Source organism: Colias philodice, chromosome 6 (assembly GCF_061535455.1).
Source record: "Colias philodice isolate Cphi_HAF_F1 chromosome 6, ilColPhil1 Martin Lab GWU primary, whole genome shotgun sequence".
Lineage (NCBI taxonomy): Eukaryota > Metazoa > Arthropoda > Insecta > Lepidoptera > Pieridae > Colias > Colias philodice.
The window spans coordinates 9,277,349-9,297,091 of record NC_143091.1 but is presented as its reverse complement, the minus strand read 5'-3'; the positions used below and the strand labels follow the sequence as shown (position 1 = coordinate 9,297,091).

At 32.6% G+C, this 19,743-nt stretch overlaps 3 protein-coding genes across 3 annotated transcripts; 1 reads left to right on the top strand and 2 right to left on the bottom strand.

Moving 5' to 3' along the window:
- Positions 1-257: 257 nt before the first annotated feature.
- LOC149487945 (uncharacterized) lies at positions 258-2,600 on the bottom strand. Its single transcript, XM_089696665.1, has 3 exons — positions 2,256-2,600; positions 1,545-1,784; positions 258-1,250 (listed from the first exon to the last, which is right to left on the bottom strand). Exons 1-3 carry the CDS (start codon positions 2,469-2,471, stop codon positions 498-500), a joined length of 1,209 nt encoding a protein of 402 aa, XP_089552791.1. The 5' UTR covers positions 2,472-2,600; the 3' UTR covers positions 258-497.
- Positions 2,601-3,667: 1,067 nt separating this feature from the next.
- LOC149487944 (uncharacterized) lies at positions 3,668-6,387 on the bottom strand. The gene is made up of 6 exons (XM_089696666.1): positions 6,175-6,387; positions 5,901-6,086; positions 5,683-5,806; positions 5,017-5,171; positions 4,575-4,679; positions 3,668-4,001 (listed from the first exon to the last, which is right to left on the bottom strand). The coding sequence occupies exons 1-6, from the start codon at positions 6,220-6,222 to the stop codon at positions 3,849-3,851; spliced, it is 771 nt and encodes a 256-aa protein (XP_089552792.1). The 5' UTR covers positions 6,223-6,387; the 3' UTR covers positions 3,668-3,848.
- A 484-nt stretch (positions 6,388-6,871) lies between these two features.
- Mtr4 (exosome RNA helicase Mtr4) lies at positions 6,872-19,512 on the top strand. Its single transcript, XM_089696660.1, has 18 exons — positions 6,872-7,097; positions 7,173-7,310; positions 7,411-7,653; positions 7,886-8,060; positions 8,454-8,565; positions 8,939-9,141; positions 9,669-9,909; positions 10,152-10,342; positions 11,951-12,052; positions 13,861-14,034; positions 14,234-14,336; positions 14,588-14,760; positions 15,032-15,223; positions 15,533-15,774; positions 16,016-16,252; positions 16,564-16,726; positions 18,693-18,855; positions 19,320-19,512. Exons 1-18 carry the CDS (start codon positions 7,006-7,008, stop codon positions 19,475-19,477), a joined length of 3,102 nt encoding a protein of 1,033 aa, XP_089552786.1. The 5' UTR covers positions 6,872-7,005; the 3' UTR covers positions 19,478-19,512.
- The last annotated feature ends 231 nt before the right edge of the window (positions 19,513-19,743 follow it).

The window sequence follows — 19,743 nt, the reverse complement described above, 5'->3', positions numbered from 1 at the left end:
CCCGTGGTACATATTTACGTTTTCTCTCCATAAGAACCATCCTCGTACTTCAAGGAATATAATAAAAAAAGAATTATCGAAATCGGTTCAGCCGTTCTCGAATTATGCGCTTACCAACACATTTTGCGATTCATTTTTATATTATAGATATAGATTAAAATTTTAAATTAAAGACTAATTTTCCATATAAAATTATTTAATAATAATGTCTTTAACCAAATATTTGTATGTATTGACTTAAATATTCAAGTATTTTAATATAATTAAATGTAACAATTTCAATTAATATACAGCTTACCTTTTTTTTAAAAAAATACCATGTCTTATAATTTAATATCAGTACAGAAAAATATCCACATTAGATAATACGATAATTGCGATCCTTATAAATATTCGTTAATACTCATTACATAGTGCCAATTTCAATGTATAGTGCAGTTATAACTTAGTTAGAAGAGTATTTAAGTTATAAATAGTTTAGCTTAATAGTATTGAATTTACAAGTTAACACGGCATTCGTTATAAGGCGGGGGTGGAGTCTCCGGTCGTTCGTCCACATTAGCATTCCCTTCTCTAATCCCAGACAACCGTGGAGCTGACGGGCCTGTTTCAACTTGTCTCCTATATATCGGAGGGGTTTCCATATCACTGTGTACTATTGCGTTCCACAACAAACGATTCCTCATATCCCCCTCCCTTCGCCTCCTCCAGCGATCTCGCCTTGTCTGCGGTCGGCTAAACAGCTGACGACACGAACATATCTGTCTCAACCATACATACGTCGCTATTATACCAATCGCCATCCCAATTTCTACTCCGATTACAAATGCTTGGAGTGCAGAAAAGTTCTTATCGAACTTCTGAAAAGGCGTCAATGGCGGCTCTTTCGGAGGCACTTGCGTTTCATTCGCTTTGGTTATATTCCACACAGCGTCCACATCTACGGGTTTCCTCTCAATTGGCACTACTGAGATCATTTTTTCGAACATTTTCGGAATTCTCTGTTTACAAATTTTCTCGTAAGCTATCTCGTGTGATACGATCCATTCTTCCGTAGCTTTAAAATCAGCATTGCATTGCCAGTAGTCGTTTCTCAGTTCTATTCTTTTTAATTTTCGCAAGGGTCTTAAAACGTCCAGATTTATAGTGACCATATAGTTTTCACTCAAATCTAACTTCTTTAGATTGGGTAGGCGTGTAAACATCCGATCCGGTAACGATTTAATGCGACAGCTGTTAAGATTCAGCACCTGAAAATTTATTTTACATTACATTAGAGACCTAATTTTACCTTATTTAAAAATATTAAATGCATTTAATAATGCTTTTTATATTTTTCTTGGTAGATGTCATTAAGTAATTACTTAGTATCGTTACTTCTATAACGATACTCATTAGTGAAATTGCGTAGTGGTTAAGTAATAGATGATGATTCAGATATTTATATTAACATAAATATTAGTTCCAGCCCGTTGGTTTCTTTTGCAAAACCCAAGCAGGTATATTTTGTTCATACATAGTGTAAAAATCCATGATTTATTTACCTGTAATTTACTGTGTGCAATAAAAGGTTCATTTTTGAGGGACTCGAACATATTCGTCGATAGGTCGAGGATGTTTAAATCGGGCGTATACCAGAACACATCAGATGGGAAGTATCTCAGCCTATTATTGCTCAGGTTTAGTTCAGTAAGTTGATTCAACCCCGCGAATGCATGCAAGCCAATCCAGAATATCTGATTGTATGATAAGTCCAGCACTTTGATCGACTTGTAGCCGAGCTCCTGAAATGTACAAGACAATTATTTAATTGAACTCTAACCACCACTAAAGTTTATAGTGCACCTTTGTTTTGATATTTACTTACCCAACAAGAGCAACGGTAAGGACAGATATTATCGAGATTTTTTTTTTTGGGAAATTAGGTAACTAGGTGTATATTTTTGTATACATATAATACCTATGCAATACGTTATAAAAAAATGGGCCAATAGCTTTTTAATAACACGAAGTTTTCACTATCGCTTACGGTATGACTAAGAAAGATAAGGCTTTTACAAATAATGCACTACACCCATGCAGTTCCCGATTGCCTCTTATCTTCATTTACATTTCATTAGTATATTACATAGATACATACGTACTACGTACAATTATTCTACTGTCTATTGTTAAGACTATGTTTATTTATATAGTTATGCAAAGATGTCGCAAGGCAGTTATATTATTCACACAATTTAGTTTGGAACTCATACCTTAAAGCAGAAGTTATCCAACTCGCTAATAACATTTCGACTCAGGCTATACACTTGCACTTCCTTTGGCACACCAAGAGCCACAGATATAATGTTTTGATCAACACAAATCGCTCTATTTAACCCATTATCTGAATCACAATCACACTGCTTCGGACACAAAACACAGTACGACTCACTCAATAGGGACACTAATATGAATAATAAAGTCCACATTTTTACACCACACCTTTAAAAGGTGCATTATAAATTGTTTGAAAGCACTAGTGGTGTTCTCGTGTGAAAATGGAGCAGTGCTATAATGAACTGATAGCTGCTATCGCCGCGATAAGATAGCCCGCTATCACTGTCTCCTTGTATTGACGACTCATTTATAAACAAAGGGAAATAAAATTAGCGATTCCAGTAAATATTTTATTCACAATTACACGAAATAAATTATGTAGTTAAAAAATGTATATATTTGTGATGTTTACTTTGTATAATTATATTAATTATATATTCGTACTTTTAAATAATTTGGAAAATCCAAAAGTGCACGCCTCATAATTTTTTTTTAATAAATATTTATTAATTATTATTTTTGTTTATTTAATAACAATTAAACCACATCGAATCAGACCCTGAAAAATGAAAGGGTTCTATTCCTGAGCATACTCAAGCGTAAGAGAAAAAAAAAGACTCGATTAGTAAAGTATTTCGGTCGCTATCGTGTTAACTAGATTTCCGCCCGCGGCTTCGCCCGCGTTTTCAAAGGAAATCCCGCATAGATCCCGTTCCCGTGGGATTTCCGGGATAAAACCTATCCTATGTGTTAATCCAAGTTACCCTCTATATGTGTGCTAAATTTCATTGTAATCGGTTCAGTAGTTTTTACGTGAAAGAGTAACAAACATCCATACATCCATACATCCATACATCCATACATCCATACATCCATACAAACTTTCGCCTTTATAATAGTATTAAGAAGATATTAAGAATTAAGACAAGAAAAAGGATCCGCACATACAGACACACGGACGTCCAAGACAGAACTTTTTTAAACTGTTTTTTAACTAGTTTAAATAACAAAAATGACATCAAAAATATCATGAACGTTAAAAATAGTGTTTTTTCTTAATATGTGTGTGTATGTATTATCTTACAAGTGCAATGTATGATACATAAAGACATTTTAAGTTTGAAAAATCAGATGTTTTGCGCGAAGTGACAGTAGTACCCACCTCAACGCTTCGCTTATGAGGCGTGCAATAATAGTACGGGTATGTGTGAGTTTTGACATAGAAGGGCAACTTTGTTATTTTTTACAATAAAAAAAAATCGTCAAGTGATGTTGAGAAACTCGTAACCAAGAAATAATAGATTTTTATTTAAAGATATATTATTTTCACGTACTTCCTTACTAACAGTACTAATATTATTATTGTAAATAAGGTAAAATATAATAGTAAAACTTATCCTAATAATACTTTTGAGAATGCTTTCAGTCTATAATAAGTAAAAAAACCTAATAAATATTTAAAATAAATACCAATTCATATTTTTAATTACACACATACTTGTAATACTCATTACTCAGGACACAATGGACTAACTGAAAAGATTAGAGTTCTGTCTATTTTGAGCATTTGCTGAGTAACACCCCTTTATAGTGTAGTTTATTCCCATTATAGCATTCCTCACTTCATAAGCAGATCCACAGATACTCTCAAATGTTGTAGCAAGTCTGTCCACGGCCAGAGCCTGTAAGTACATATAAATAAAAGTTTATTTAATACTAGATTTCCGCCCGCGGCTTCGCCCGCGTTTTCAAAGGAAATCCCGCATAGATCCCGTTCCCGTGGGATTTCCGGGATAAAACCTATCCTATGTGTTAATCCAAGTTACCCTCTATATGTGTGCTAAATTTCATTGTAATCGGTTCAGTAGTTTTTACGTGAAAGAGTAACAAACATCCATACATCCATACATCCATACATCCATACATCCATACAAACTTTCGCCTTTATAATAGTATTAAGATTAAGATAAGATTAAGATTAAGATATATTAAGATATTAAGATAAGATCTTATGTGGCACAATGCTTGCACTGTAATAGAAAAAAAAATTGACAAAGAATAAAGTTTCCTGTCACATTTTATACAATGATTAATGGTACAAGGACCAATATCCCTCTGCAGGTTATTTTTTTTTGGAATAAATTAAAATTAATTTTACCATGAAGCCCTAGTCTTCATCGTTAATCTATCAAATGCTTTGATTTAAATAATATTAAAATATGGAGTGAAGTAATGATAGTGACATGTCATATTACTTGCTTGTGTGATGCTTCAGCTATTTGTTCCATTGCTTTTGAATGAGCAAGGGAAGCTTGTGCCATTTGTGATACGGCCATCGCCTGTTTGCTCATTGCTTCTATCTGTAACCATTGTTTTTCTTTAATTATTTTGTAATAAATATTGTGTTACATTTACACCCACAGATAAATAAGTCTATAAAATTTTAATAACATAATTTTTATGTTTGGTGAAATATTTCTGGTTTTGCAAACGGGCAAATTATTATAGAAAGATAGATAATTCTTTATTGCACACACACAACATAAAACACAGATAGAAAGACTAACAGAGACAAGTATGTATAAATGGTGACTTTATTGTTATTATATCACAATAACTTCTGTATATTATTATAATATTATGAAGAACTTTGCGGAAATCAGAATGGTTTTATAGAATATTTAAAACTGAACAAACCATTGTATCCATAATATTAAAATTCCTTTCATCACATTCAGTTGGAAGCAGCTTGTTGACATCCCCATTAGGTAGATCACCATTCTTTAAATAATCACCATCCATTGAGCTTTCATCTCCATTACAAGGTTCTTGTTTCATTTCTTTATTTTTCTCTACAAGAAAATATTACATTAGAATATAAAACTATGTGACTATATGTTTATAGCTTGGCATTTCAATGTGTGTTCAACATGTGAATATGTGTCCTATAAAATATGCCATTCAATGAAACAGCTAGTCAAATGATTTACAATATAGATATTATTATACGTCTACAATATTATATTGAACTAGTCTAAATATAAAAGAGATGCATAAGCAAGTAGCTATATATATAAGGGTATGGCAATTGCTCTTATTGATACAATAAAAATTAAGATTAGGTATATGTAGGTATTTGTTTGTATATTAAACTGTTAAATTTTACAAGAGTATTTGCCGCTTATATATAAATTACACAGCTTATAATATTTGATATACTTTAAGCTTGAATTCAATAATTAATGAATTAAACATTGATAAATTCACACACTCTAAATTGTAGAAATATTCTTCAATTTTATAACCAAATCAATATTTTGTTTTTCTTCAAATATCGAATGTTAGGTCATTTTATAAACTTACTAGCTTTTACACCTGTGCACAATTTGAGAATTTTCTGTTCTAGCGCTGTTAGCCTATCTTGCACCTTTCCTTGATTTATTTGTCGATTTTTTAATGTTACGCTCCTTCGTTTATCAGACCAAAACTATAAAAAATACAATCACTATTAATATAAACCAAAAAATGTAAGCCAAATAAAAAGTTGTTGTAAAGAAGTACTTAATAGAGAAAAGAATTACTTTTATCCACCCACGAATCGTTTTACGGGTTCCGTCCATAGAATTTGCTATATTCGAAAGATTTGCCCATAATTGTTGAAATTTTTCATTGCTTATTCTACATTGAAGCTTTCTTTGAGCTAACTCTGGATATTGTTCAATGAAGTTTACAACAGCTTTTAGCTGCGCTAATGTTGGCCTTGTTACCTGAAATTAAGACGTTCTATATAAGAATGTGTATTTTTCAAAATACTTTACAATGTAGGTAAATAAATGCTAAAAAATATTTACGAACACGTCCGGTATTTTCTGAATTATCTATAAAATTCTCAGACATGGTCATAGCAGATAAGTTTAGCCCTTATTTTATACGCAATAATAATTATAGTTTTTATCTTGTTTCGTCATAAATAACATAATTTTTAAAAATCAATAGAGGTTTCCGTGCAATTTACAGGAATTGTTTATTTTTGTAACAATAAAAACCATCTGTCATATTTGACATAATAATTCTGTCAAGGATTCATAGACTATATTTACTTAATACAGAGAGTAGAGACACAGCCGTTAAATTGAGAATTTGAGAGAACAGCTTGCTGCTTGAGATGCTCACTGCTCAGTAGACTCAAGGTATTCTAGCGTTAGCGTTAGTTTATTAAGTATTCTGTGCTCGAGGCATATTAGGTACATTATTACGCACCTCACTAAAATGTTTGTATTTCACAAAATTCATAGATCAGGTACCTTCCTACGTGCCTTTAGTAATGATTTGATAAATAATAAACATTTAAAGACGTGTTTGAAGAATAAATTATACGATATTACCAGTTATTTTATTTTAAATTATTATTTACTTTCTAGATATTTCTAGAAGCTAAATCTAGATGTTGTCAAAAGACACCATATTTAATATTTTTTGTTACTGGCAGCACTCACCGTCAAGTTTCAACTTTCATGTCAAATGTCAATTCACATTTCACATCTGTCACGTGTCAAACTATACTAAAACGCGTTTTTGGTGGTAACGCGTTTTAGAATATTAAAATCGTATGGGTTTATGGTAAATTCAAGCATACCACGCTGTTTTCGTCTATTAGTATAAGAATATGACCGAATATTCATAAATATGGCAGATTTAAATAATTTATTTGACTGTTTCGAAGATCCATCTTCAAGTGAAGTCGCTATTCAGTTACCCAATCTTGAAAATGATAAACCGTAAGTATTTTCTAACCTTTGTTTTGATTTCTTGTTCTCTACAAATACATAACTTAATTATACTTCGAACTACAGGAGTATTAAAGAAGAACAAACGCCAGCCAAGAAAAGACCCCACGAAGAAGTTGAATATGCAGATACAGAAATAAAGCCAGAAGATAATAAAAAAATCAAAACAGATGAAGAAGAAATTGAATCAATTGGGGACTTAAAGTAAGTTTAACCGTTTATATATTTCTACGTACTATTGGTAGCAATATAATACTCGAAATATTGGTATATATTTTAATATATTATATTATTTCCATTCTAGGTTAGATCTAGCTAACTCACGTATTGTTATACACACATTGGAAACCCATGAAGGATGTACCCATGAGGTAGCAATTCCTCCAAATCATGAGTATACACCGTTAGTACCAATATCTTCCGAACCTGCTAAGCAGTATAGTTTTATATTGGATCCCTTTCAAAAGGAAGCAATCATGTGTATAGATAATTTGCAATCTGTGCTTGTGTCAGCCCACACATCAGCAGGAAAGACTGTTGTTGCAGAGTAAGTATTATTATTTACTGATATTGATTATATTGAGTTTTAGTGGCTAAAATAATATATTATAGATTTATTATTAAAGTCTAAGGATTGAGTAAGTCTAATTTAATTTCTCAATTGCAACTTTATATATAATATGTCAAAAAATGAAGAATTTAAATTAGGTTTCTGTTAAAATTATAAATTTTATATTTATAGAAAATATTACATCATTCCTCTTATTCTTTCCTTATAGGTATGCTATTGCTTTGTCACTTAAGAAAAAACAAAGAGTAATTTATACCACACCAATCAAAGCACTTTCAAATCAGAAATACAGAGAGTTTTCTGAAGAGTTCCATGATGTTGGTTTGATAACTGGTGATGTGACGATCAATCCATCAGCTTCATGTCTTATTATGACAACTGAGGTAACTTCCATTCATATTATTATAAGAAAAAAGAAAAGATAATGTGGTGGTGTGAGGTGGGAACAAGGTCTGGGGCCATATACTAACTGGCAAATTCATATTATACCATAATCAACCATGGCTGGTTATTGCGATCATAAAATGAATTTGCCTGAAAATAAAAGGTCATAATACAGCCCCTGGGCTGCTAATGAGATTCAAGCCCATTCCGGGAAATGATTATTTTTTCAATTTCTTTAAGATTTCTCATAAAGCATTTGAATGCTGTGAAAGTATAAATAATTATTATCAATAATCTCCAATAATATTCCATTGTTTAATATTATAATGGTTTTTGTAATAACTAAATCTCGGAGTTGTTTAAATGATTTTTTTTTCGTTTTTGTTCCATAGATTCTAAGGAATATGTTATATAGAGGATCAGAAATCATGAGAGAGGTGGGATGGGTTGTGTTTGATGAAATCCACTACATGAGAGATAAAGAAAGAGGAGTAGTGTGGGAAGGTAAATATTATAAATTTTTATTTTTATTGACTAATTTCTACAATCAACTGTATGATACAAGAAAATCTTAAATTTCATATTGCCATAAATGATTTAAATAAGAATTAATTATTAATTGTAACAAATTATTTTAATCATTTGTATGTTGCTTTATATTAATTCTTACTACTATTTGATGTAATCATTTCATTATTCTGTCTCAGAAATATATCATTGTATTATGTACATATTTATGTTTAAACAAAAAGCTTGTTAAAATTGTCCGCAACAATTTTGTGTATGCCTCACTTCTTCTCACCCTCAAATATAGTAATAATTCCACTTTTCCCACCCAATACATCAAAATTCAAATAATTTAATACACTTTCTTCAGAAACACTAATCCTTCTCCCCGACAACGTGCACTACGTATTCCTATCCGCTACTATTCCCAACGCGCGGCAGTTCGCCGAGTGGGTGTGCCGCTTGCACTCGCAACCATGCCACGTGGTGTACACGGAGTATAGACCAACGCCGCTGCAGCATTATATCTTCCCAGCGGGTGGGGACGGGATACATCTTGTTGTTGATGAGAAGGTAAGTGTGGTTAAAGTGTTGGATATTACTACTGTAAACTGTTTGAAGCAGGTTTTATACACTTGAGTCGCGGAAGAATTCTAACCAATACCCGCGGCCCCATCATTAAAGCAGCTCGACGTAACACAGTGGGGTTTTAGTCGGAAAGAATCCGACATAACCCACGGCTCCTTCCCCGGGGGCCATGGGTATCTTTGGAAGATTTCCCCACTATAAAAAAAAAGGTTTTGTACACTTGAAAATGCTTCTTTTTTTTTCAAGTGTGTGAAAAGTATGAATATTTTTTAATAAGGTTTGTAAGTTGGTTATGGTCTTGGCATATTTATGTAAAAGCCGTGTTAAGGATTTCGTTATCTATTCATCATACAATTTTATAAGGTCAAATAGAACTTAATTCAGTTAGAAAATATTTGTCCAAAGTCTAATGTCATTAAAAAACTTATAATATATATAATTCTGACATCATCATAATTTTTCAACTCAAATTATTTACCCTTAATTTTAACAACATCATTACTAATTCTCAGGGTCAGTTCAAAGAGGATAACTTTAACACAGCAATGGCTGTACTAAGCAATGCAGGTGACGCAGGTAAAGGTGACCAACGCGGGCGTCGAGGTGGGCCCAAAGGAAACAATAATACAAACATTTTCAACATCGTCAAGATGATTATGGAAAGAAATTTCGCGCCCGTTATCATATTCAGTTTTAGTAAGAAGGATTGTGAGCTGTATGCTATGCAAATGGCTAAATTGGACTTTAATACCAGTGAGTATGGTGTATTTTAAAGTGATTGAATACTGTTAATATCTATTCTCTTTTATCTCTCTAATCTCTTTTATCAGAGTCACTCATAGAAGAATTCCTTTGTGTAATTTTTATTTGAATCTCAACATTTTCGTTTTCAATTTTTTACTAAAGAAACACATACTCTATTCAAAGTGTTATAAAGGTTCATTTACATTTTAAAACTTATTTAAAAAATGGTAAACATATAATATTAATTGCAGTTGAAGAAAAGAAATTAGTAGATGAAGTGTTCAACAACGCTATGGACGTATTAACAGAGGAGGACCGGAAATTGCCGCAAGTCGAAAATGTAATTCCGTTATTGAGACGCGGTATCGGTATACATCATGGTGGTCTACTGCCCATACTTAAGGAAACCATTGAGATTCTCTTTGGTTTGGGGCTTATAAAGGTATGTTGAATGAGGAGTTATAGTAAACTTGATACATAAGTGTATTTTAAATTATAATATTAAAAATGCATTTAGCTTTTCCACATTAATATTGTAGTTTGTACTAATAATTACTCTTCTAAGTAATGTGTTACAATGTTTAAGTCTTTGCAGTTGAACTAATTCAAAAACCATACACAATGTAGTTTCTAAAGTTATCTGTTTTTATCAGAATAGGTTTTTTTTTAATAGGTTGCTATAATAAAATTGAATTGAGTATTTGAATAAAAAAAAATTATTGATTTTTTTTATGTATTTTGAAACTTTATTATTAATAATATTGATATTTAATGCAAATAACTTCAAAATTTTTTTTTTCCGTAATTATAAGCAATTAAAAATTGATGAAATTTAAATTAGAATCACGTGACTACAAACGCGCCATGACTGGTCACCATAGATTGTGACGTCATAATGTTATAGCTATTAACTGCAGTACATATCGTTTACGGCTATTACACGTGACTAGACAATAATATTGAAAATTTATTGCTAAGATACGATTTGTTTGTTGGTTCCGAATTAGTTAGTTAGTTACGAAAATAATATTCTTGATGTTGATATACAATTTATGATCACCGATTTTTGTCAGGAGTTGCCTTTGTAGTATTCGTACATAATGGTACAAAACGATAACTTTTGAGGTTCGCCATTTTTAATATAAATTTAAATAATATAATTAACAATTAATATCTTAATATATATAAATCTCGTGTCACAATGTTTGTCCTCAATGCACTCCTAAACCACTTAACCGATTATAATAAAATTCGCACACCATGTGCAGTTCGATCCAACTTGAGAGATAGGATAGTTTAAACATGTAGGTACCACGGGCGAAGCCGGGGCGGACCGCTAGTAATTAATATGTAATTTAATAATGACAACAAAATTAAATAGATCAAAACACTGTATTTATTATTACCTATTATTAACACGCTTTTATTAGCTTCACCTGTATCTGTATGTTTGTATGTAACCGACTCCTTTCGAAGTTTCGACTCGATTTTGACCCACTTAAAACCGACGGATTTTGTTCAAATTTTGAACACTTATCAAGGTCCGATGAAAATACAATAATATCATAAATTTATCCTTTTATCCTGATAAGGATCGCCAGGATCAGCTTAAAACATATGTTTGTAAGTAACCAATTCTCCTTTCGATTCGATTTAAACCCACTATAAACCGACGGATTTAATTTAAATTTGTATACTTATAAAAACCCGGTAACAATACAATAATTTCATGAATTTATCTTATTATCCTGTTTAGTTTTTCAAACCATATTTATTTTTCTATCAACTGCAATGAGTGAAAACTAACATTATGACGTCACACGCGCTCGGGTGACGCTTCGGGAGTTGTCGGCGTGTCTTCGGTACTGGATTCAAAGACTAATTTTTATTTTGAAATAACTTTTGAATTATTGCAAAAAAAATAAAAATAAAAACAGTTTTGTTATAAAACTAATATATAATCTTTCCATTTATCACAAAAAAAAATTTCATTCAAATACTCAATTGTAGCTTAACTTTGAACAAATACAATAAAGAATATATTTTACAGGCTCTTTTCGCCACAGAGACCTTTGCAATGGGTCTCAACATGCCGGCGAGAACTGTTGTGTTTACGAGTTGTCAAAAATTCGACGGAAGAGATTTCCGATTCGTAAGTATAATAATAAATAATAAAGCCTTTATTTCCGAAAAAAAAGTTGACATAAATAAGTTATATAAACATAAAAATTACTTAAAACTAAAAACAAAATTTCACTATAAAATGTCTCTTATTTCGGTATGCCTTACGGCAAAGGCCTCCTCCAACTCTTTCCATTGTACCCTGTCTGCTGCCACTCTTGTCCAAAAGGGCCCTGCAGTCATTTTTAATTCGTCATCCCATCTCCTAGCTTTGCGACCCCGGCTCCTTACTCCATCCCTAGGGTACCAGACAGTGACCTGTTTGCTCCATTTTTCTTTTTTGCAGCGGAGCATATGTCCAGTCCATCTCCATTTTAGTTGGTCTATGCTTTTGAGGATGTCTGTTAATTTAGTTTTATGTCTGATGTCTGTACTCTTAACTTTGTCTTTTAGTTTCAGACCCAGCATGCTCCTTTCCATACCTCTTTGACAACTTGCTAGTTTATCCCTATGGCGTTTAGTTAGAGCCCAGGTTTCGCAGCCGTATGTTATACAGGGTAGGATGCAGGTATCAAATGTTTTCTTCTTGATCTTAATTCCCAGAGACTTGCTTTTCATGATTTCTTTCATGGCCCAGTATTTCTTCCATCCTGCTGCAATTCTTTTGTCTATTTCTTTGGACATTTGATCATAAGGTGATATAATCTGGCCGAGATACACATATTCCTCTACGTATTCAAGTTTTTGTCCATTGATGGTTATGTCTATGGGTGTTGAATTCGTCATTACTTTAGTTTTACTAGAGTTCATTTCTAGACCCACTTCCCTGCCTCTGTCTGATAAAGTTTGTATCATAGATTCCAGTAGTAGCGGGTCTTCTTCTAATAACACCAAGTCATCAGCAAATCTGAGATTATTCAGTCTTGATCCATTTATGTTTAGTCCCACATGCTCCCATTCTAGTTTCCTGAACATTTGTTCTAGCACTGCTGTAAACCGCTTTGGTGAGAGTGGATCACCCTGTCTGACACCCCTTTCAATTGGAAAAACATCTCCCATTGATTCCAGTCGGACACTAGCTTTACTTTCCTTATATATGTTTTTGATGATGTCTATGTATAAATTTGGAATTCCCTGCTCTTTTAAGCTTTGCCATACGGATTCGTGTTTGAGACTATCGAAAGCTTTAGAGTAATCTATGAATGCCATATAAATAGTTTTATTGTATTCATTGTATTTTTGGATAAGCTGTTTAATTGTATGTATTTGATCAATTGTACTGAATCCTTTTCTGAAACCAGCCTGTTCTATCGGTTGGTTTTCGTCTAGTTGGTTTGACACTCTGTCCAGGATAACTTTAGCGAAAACTTTATATACGTTTCGTAAGTATACGTGATTTTTATTCATGACTTTGATTTATAGAAATGTATTCATCCAAGTACACACTTACACCTACACACTCAGTCCACAAGAATTAAGCGCTATAAATGGCATATTATATGTCTTCAAAATTTTGAAAATGTAATTTCTTTCATTATTCTTTTATATAAGTAACTAGCTTTCCGCCCGCGGCTTCGCCCGCGTTTTCAAAGAAAAACCCGTTCCCGTAGGATTTCCGGGATAAAACCTATCCTATGTCCTTTCTCGGGTATCAAAATATCTCTATACCAAATTTCATGCAAATTGGTTCTGTAGTTAAGGCGTGATTGAGTAACAGACAGACAGACAGAGTTACTTTCGCATTTATAATATTAAGTATGGATTTCTTTTACAGACCGTATAATGGTTTCCTAAATAAAAAATAAAACCAATGGTATAAAAAGTTATTTACATTTTTAGATAACATCAGGCGAATACATCCAAATGTCGGGTCGTGCGGGTCGGCGTGGTCTCGATGACAAGGGTATCGTGATACTCATGATTGACCAGAAAGTAGCCCCCGCTACTGTGAAAGGCATGGTGCAAGGCAAAGCCGATCCTATTAATTCAGCTTTCCATCTCACGTATAATATGGTGTGTTGTTTTACTTATTTTTCTATGTAGTATTTTATATTTTTTTATATAAGAGTTATGTTTTCTAATTATTTTATTCTATCTATATTGTCTTGAATACTATTCAATGAATCATAAACCTGTATAATAGTGACATAATAAAATTTTGTTAAGTGTTAATCAAAAATAGTTTAAATATTTTTGTTATAATTTGTTCCAGGTATTGAACTTATTACGTGTAGAAGAAATCAATCCTGAATATATGTTGGAGAGAAGTTTCTATCAATTCCAAAATCAAGCTGCCATTCCAGATCTCATAGATAGTAAGTGCAATGACTATTTTGGGATATAAATAATTTTTTTATCATAATGCATTATGTACTATATTAAAATGCTAAGTATGCAATTAACATAGCTATGATAAGGTCTTCAAGGTCAATCTGTCGACCTGCACCTGATCTTTGTTATCCGGATTCAAAATGTGTTTTATAATTTAGAGAGGGTCATTGCATTGTCTGATAACCTGAATTGAAAATTTAAACATGTAAATATTAAATAAAACATAATCTTTCAGAGGTTAAAGCGAAACAAAAAGAATACGACGCGCTAAGCATAGACGAAGAGAATTCAATCGCATCGTATTGTAATATTCGTTCGCAACTAGACCTATTGGGAGCGCAGTTTAGATCCTTTATTACGCGACCGGAGTATCTTAAACCTTTCTTGCAGCCTGGACGACTTGTTAAGGTAAACTATATTTAAATTCAATAAAAATATTACGAAAAAAAAGAAAAAATCTTTAAAAACCGTAATAATTGACGACTGGTCGATAAACATAATAAAATCATATTACATCTTTAGACAAGTTTCTACTTGTAGAAAGTTTAAAAACATCTTTTGAACCTTTGAGTCATCCTACATAACAATATTGAGTAATTTGTCCACCACCAAATTAAAATAAACAAACCAGAGAGAGAGATAACTTGAAATATTTACTCAAAAACTATTCCTTCTTCAGATAAAAACAGAAAAGTACGAATACGACTGGGGTATAATAGTGAATTTCCGGCATAAAACAGGCAAAGGCAAGAAAGGACAAGATGAGAATCCTCTAACCGCTGATACAGTTATACTTGTTGATATTTTACTCCATGTTAAGAAGGGGAAGGGTGATGAACCGGAGAGCAATGTTCCGTGCCCGCCGGGTGAGGTAATGTGAACTTTATTTGTATAGCATTAAGGTGCGATTTGTGAAGTTATTTTATTAAGCCAAAATTACCTTTAAGGGTAATAAAATATAACAGTTTGTTATATCTGTTTTATTTGAAGTATTTTTTTTCTCAATGCATTCTGTATTAGTTCAAAACATAAATTATTATTCCACGGTATTTTTATCTGATGTTAGATATAATTTGAGTCTTGATTAACATAAAGATTGAAAAAAGTCCATTAAAATTAATGGTAGAAAAAAGAACACACTATATTTAGCAGACTTTCAACTTAAAAACATTTATTGCAGTCTGGAGATGTGGAAGTAGTTCCAGTATTGCACACGCTAATATATCAAATAAGTTCGCTTCGTGTGTACTATCCTAAAGATTTACGACCATCCGATAGCCGTAAATCGGTTTTAAAAACGATAAACGAAGTGAAAAAACGTTTCCCTGAAGGTCCACCCCTGTTGAACCCTATAAAAGATATGAAAATTGAAGATTCCGTATTTAAAGACTGTGTGGATAAAATCAAAATTTTTGAAGACAGGTATGTACAAATTTTCATTGCATACATAAGCATCTATTCATATCTAGAGACTAGAGACTTTTTTCAAATAAAGATGTATGACAATAAATGTATCTTTTATTTTTGTGGTTTTAATGTATTTACACATTGCAATCCATTTTAAAGATACTTCTTCTCTTTCGAAACTCTTAATCAATGTTTCCGATGTTCTGAAATAAAAATTAAATAATGCTTTGATTTATGTCTTCTCTTTCTTTTAAAGATTATATGCCCACCCACTACACAAAGACAAGAACCGCGCAGCGCTAACAAGCGCATACGAAAAGAAGCAAGAAATGTACGAAGATCTGAAACAAGTGAAACAGGAGTTGCATAAAGCAAAGAGTATTTTACAAATGGACGAATTGAAGAAACGGAAACGTGTGCTTCGACGAATGGGATATTGTACTATGGCTGATGTTATTGAGATGAAGGGACGGATTGCTTGCGAACTGAGCAGGTACTTTGGAAATTTTGCTTGTCTGTATATCTGTGAGGAATGTAGGAGAATAAGAATATATCTTTTAATAATCTTGACGGATGTAGTTTCTATTTAACGTCGGAAATTATAATAAAAATTTTGTACTTGTTTGCTATTTCAAAAAATACTGGTATATTATCAACACTTCGAGTTACGACTTACTGTTAAGCTTTTAGTTTACAACATTATGTTACTGACAAAATAAAGCAACTTAAATAATTAAATAAATATTTATTAGTAAATAAAAAATAATAATTTTATATCATAATCTCTATTTTTATTTTACGCAGTGCTGACGAATTACTACTGACCGAGTTGATATTCAACGGTGTGTTCAACAACCTCACACCGGAACAGAGCGCTTCGCTCGTGAGCTGTTTCGTGTGCGATGAAAATTCTACACAACCGTCCTCTACTGGGGAGGAGTTGCGTGGTGTACTAAGACAGTTACAGGTAAGCGACAGTGTAAATTGGACCTTATTACTTTGTACTTATGGTTCAATTTAGCTTAACGGAGCGCGCCGCTAGTGAGCTGTTTTGTGTGTGATGAAAATTCTACACAACCGTCCTCTACTGGGGAGGAGTTGCGTGGTGTACTAACAGTGGCGTGCCTAGGGTGTAAGGACTGGGCAAGCCCAAAGTTTTCAAAGTTTTTGCTGGGTACCCTTTTCTTGAATTAGAAACCTTCCTAAGGTACCTATACTGTGTAATTACCGAATCAAATCTTCTAAATTTTCACGCGCGCCCGCTAACAGTTGAGTCAAACGTTTATCATTAAAATCGATAAATTATAATTATTAAACTGTATGACATTATATTATTAATAAAATTGAACAGATCATTTATATTCTAATAATTCAAAACGGCGATCTTCTGAAGGAAAGATTTTATAACATCGGAATCGGAATCGGAATCGGAAGAAACTAGGTGATTGTTTTAGAATTCAATTACCTAACAACTTTCAATTATTGATAATTCAATAAGGCGTTCTTGGCCTTGTGTATTTCTTAAATACGTACCCATGAATTCGATTTAACGATGAGAAAGCACGCTCCGTGGAAGAACTACCTTATACCTACTAGCAGAAATCATAACTACCAAGTACCAAATGTGCAAGTTTCAACAGCTGGGGCTTCTAAGCAATTCTTATTCATGAAATCGATTAATTCGTAAACATATTTTAATTAAAATTTCGTTTATGTGACTTACTAGCTGTTTGGGTAATGCACAAATCGGGAGTTGGTTTTTATGAAGAAATTAATTGATGTTTTTCAGTAAAGTTTAATGATTTTACCTTTCCCCCGCTGAGCACAAAGCAAACCATCACAATTTACAACACAATCTGCTGTCGCGACACTCATTTTATCACAAAATTCGAAAAAAATAACCTAAATTACACCGATATAATCACCCGCTCAAACAAACTAATACCTAATAACAATAATATTCACGACGTTCGTTCGCGCAATCGTAACTATCTTCACACTGTTAAAGCCGGGCTTTATCGTGGCTTTATTTTCCATACAGATTGCTATAGAATTCTATGGCTAGGTATGTAGCTACTTAGACGAAATTTCATACGTTAGAAGAGATGAGCGCAAAGCCCGGTAAAAGCCCACGCGTGCAAGCGAGACAACTACATTTTATAATCCATCCAATTTAGATTGTAACGTCAAAATAAAAGGTACGACCTTATTCTGATCATCTTATTCTGAAGGATGAAATTAAAAGTTTACTCGAATTCGTCATTGTTTTATGCTAGGCGTATTATATATTATATTGTAGGTGAGTTTTCATTGAATTTCGGAACAAATTATGAACTGCTCATTGCGCGCGAATATTCAAACGTGAATTTGGTTATTTTCCTATCTCGTAGCGAATTTCTAAGGCAAGCCGGGCTTTTCGGCTTGTATGAACGTACCGCCACTGTGTACTAAGACAGTTACAGGTAAGCGATAGTGTAAATTGGACCTTATTGTGTAGTACTTATGGTTTTATTTAGCTTAACGGAGTGCGACGCTAGTGCGCTGTTTTGTTTGTTATGAGAACTATACACAAGCGTCGTATACTGGGAAGGAGTTGCGTGGAGAACTTAAATAGCTACATGTCAGTGATAATGTAAAACGGACCTTATTGTGTAGTGGTTATAGTTCAATTTAGCTCAATAGAGCGCGTCGCTAGTGATCTGTTTTGTGTGGCGAGAACTCGTAGTAGTTGTTAAGGTTCGCATATTCAATAAGTTATTTAAAATTATTATGTTGTCCAATACTGAAGCTTTCTACTCGTGAAATAATTGTTGAAATGAGTATAGTAGTATTTTTTTATTTTATCCATTGTTTCTAATTATGAGTAAAACATATTGTTCACATACATATTCCATCATAACAATATTTTTAAGAAGAAACACAAATTGTTCCAGGAATACGCGCGTCGCATAGCAAAAGTATCAATAGACGCTAAGATGTCGCTCGATGAAGACGAGTACGTGGGCAAGTTCAAGTGCACGCTCATGGACGTGGTGCTCGCGTGGGCCAAGGGCGCGTCCTTCCTGCAGATATGCAAGATGACTGACGTTTTTGAAGGTATGTTTCGTTAAATAAGTGTAATGACTACATTTAATTTTTTCGAAAATTATTTGCCAATACATTGTATTAGAAAGGCTCTATCAAATTTTGTTTGTTTGTAATTGAAAATATTATAAAACTCACAATAAAATGGGAGTTGTGTTATCAATGTCTGTTGTCTCAATAATAATTAACCAATACATTGTTTTTATGTGTTAGAAAGGATTTTATTTAATTTATCCAATTGAAAAGTACGTATTTAAATATATATTAACGCTTCTGTTCAAATTGTTTATATAGCTCATTAATGTAATTTCTATTCTAGTAAAAAAAAAAAAAAAGATTTTGACTGGCTAGACTAACTGTAATATTTTATAAAAAAGTCTAGTCGTATCTAATTACAACCTTCAAAAGTTGCAGCTTAATTCAACTTTTCTTTTAACGTTATTCCTAAAGCATTAATCAACTATATAATTTTCCAGGATCAATAATCCGTTGTATGCGGCGTCTGGAAGAAGTGTTACGGCAGTTGTGTCAAGCGGCCAAGAACATTGGTAACACAGATTTGGAGAATAAGTTCAGTGAAGCCATCAAAATGTTGAAGAGGGACATTGTGTTCGCTGCCAGTTTATATATGTAGTTAAATGTATGGTAATATACGTTATTTTATACATAGTTTGCTTTTTATTTGTAGTAATAAGGGTTTTGTAGGATAGTAATGGTTTGATTGGTGCAATAGTTTTAGGTAGATTATGATAGTCTGTGAGTTTCCATCGGGAAATATTTTATCTCCGACTTCGACCGAGTAGTTAAGTAATTTTATCATATTTTCGACTTTTATTATCATAATCCAAGTGGAGATAAATCTAACAAATTTTATAATTTAAGTTATAATGATGTAAAAAA

Bases quoted from the DNA above. Each gene is read 5' to 3' on its own strand.
- LOC149487945 (XM_089696665.1), bottom strand. From the start codon at position 2,471: ATGTGGACTTTATTATTCATATTAGTGTCCCTATTGAGTGAGTCGTAC. The intron at 1,785-2,255 runs GTATGAGTTCCA...TGTACATTTCAG, and splicing joins TGGATAACTTCTGCTTTAAG to GAGCTCGGCTACAAGTCGAT. The intron at 1,251-1,544 runs GTAAATAAATCA...ATAAATTTTCAG, and splicing joins TTGCACACAGTAAATTACAG to GTGCTGAATCTTAACAGCTG.
- LOC149487944 (XM_089696666.1), bottom strand. From the start codon at position 6,222: ATGACCATGTCTGAGAATTTTATAGATAATTCAGAAAATACCGGACGT. The intron at 5,807-5,900 runs GTAATTCTTTTC...TATTTTTTATAG, and splicing joins CGATTCGTGGGTGGATAAAA to TTTTGGTCTGATAAACGAAG. The intron at 4,002-4,574 runs GTAATATGACAT...ATGTACTTACAG, and splicing joins CTGAAGCATCACACAAGCAA to GCTCTGGCCGTGGACAGACT.
- Mtr4 (XM_089696660.1), top strand. From the start codon at position 7,006: ATGGCAGATTTAAATAATTTATTTGACTGTTTCGAAGATCCATCTTCA. The intron at 8,061-8,453 runs GTAACTTCCATT...TTTGTTCCATAG, and splicing joins GTCTTATTATGACAACTGAG to ATTCTAAGGAATATGTTATA. The intron at 10,343-11,950 runs GTATGTTGAATG...TATATTTTACAG, and splicing joins TTGGTTTGGGGCTTATAAAG to GCTCTTTTCGCCACAGAGAC.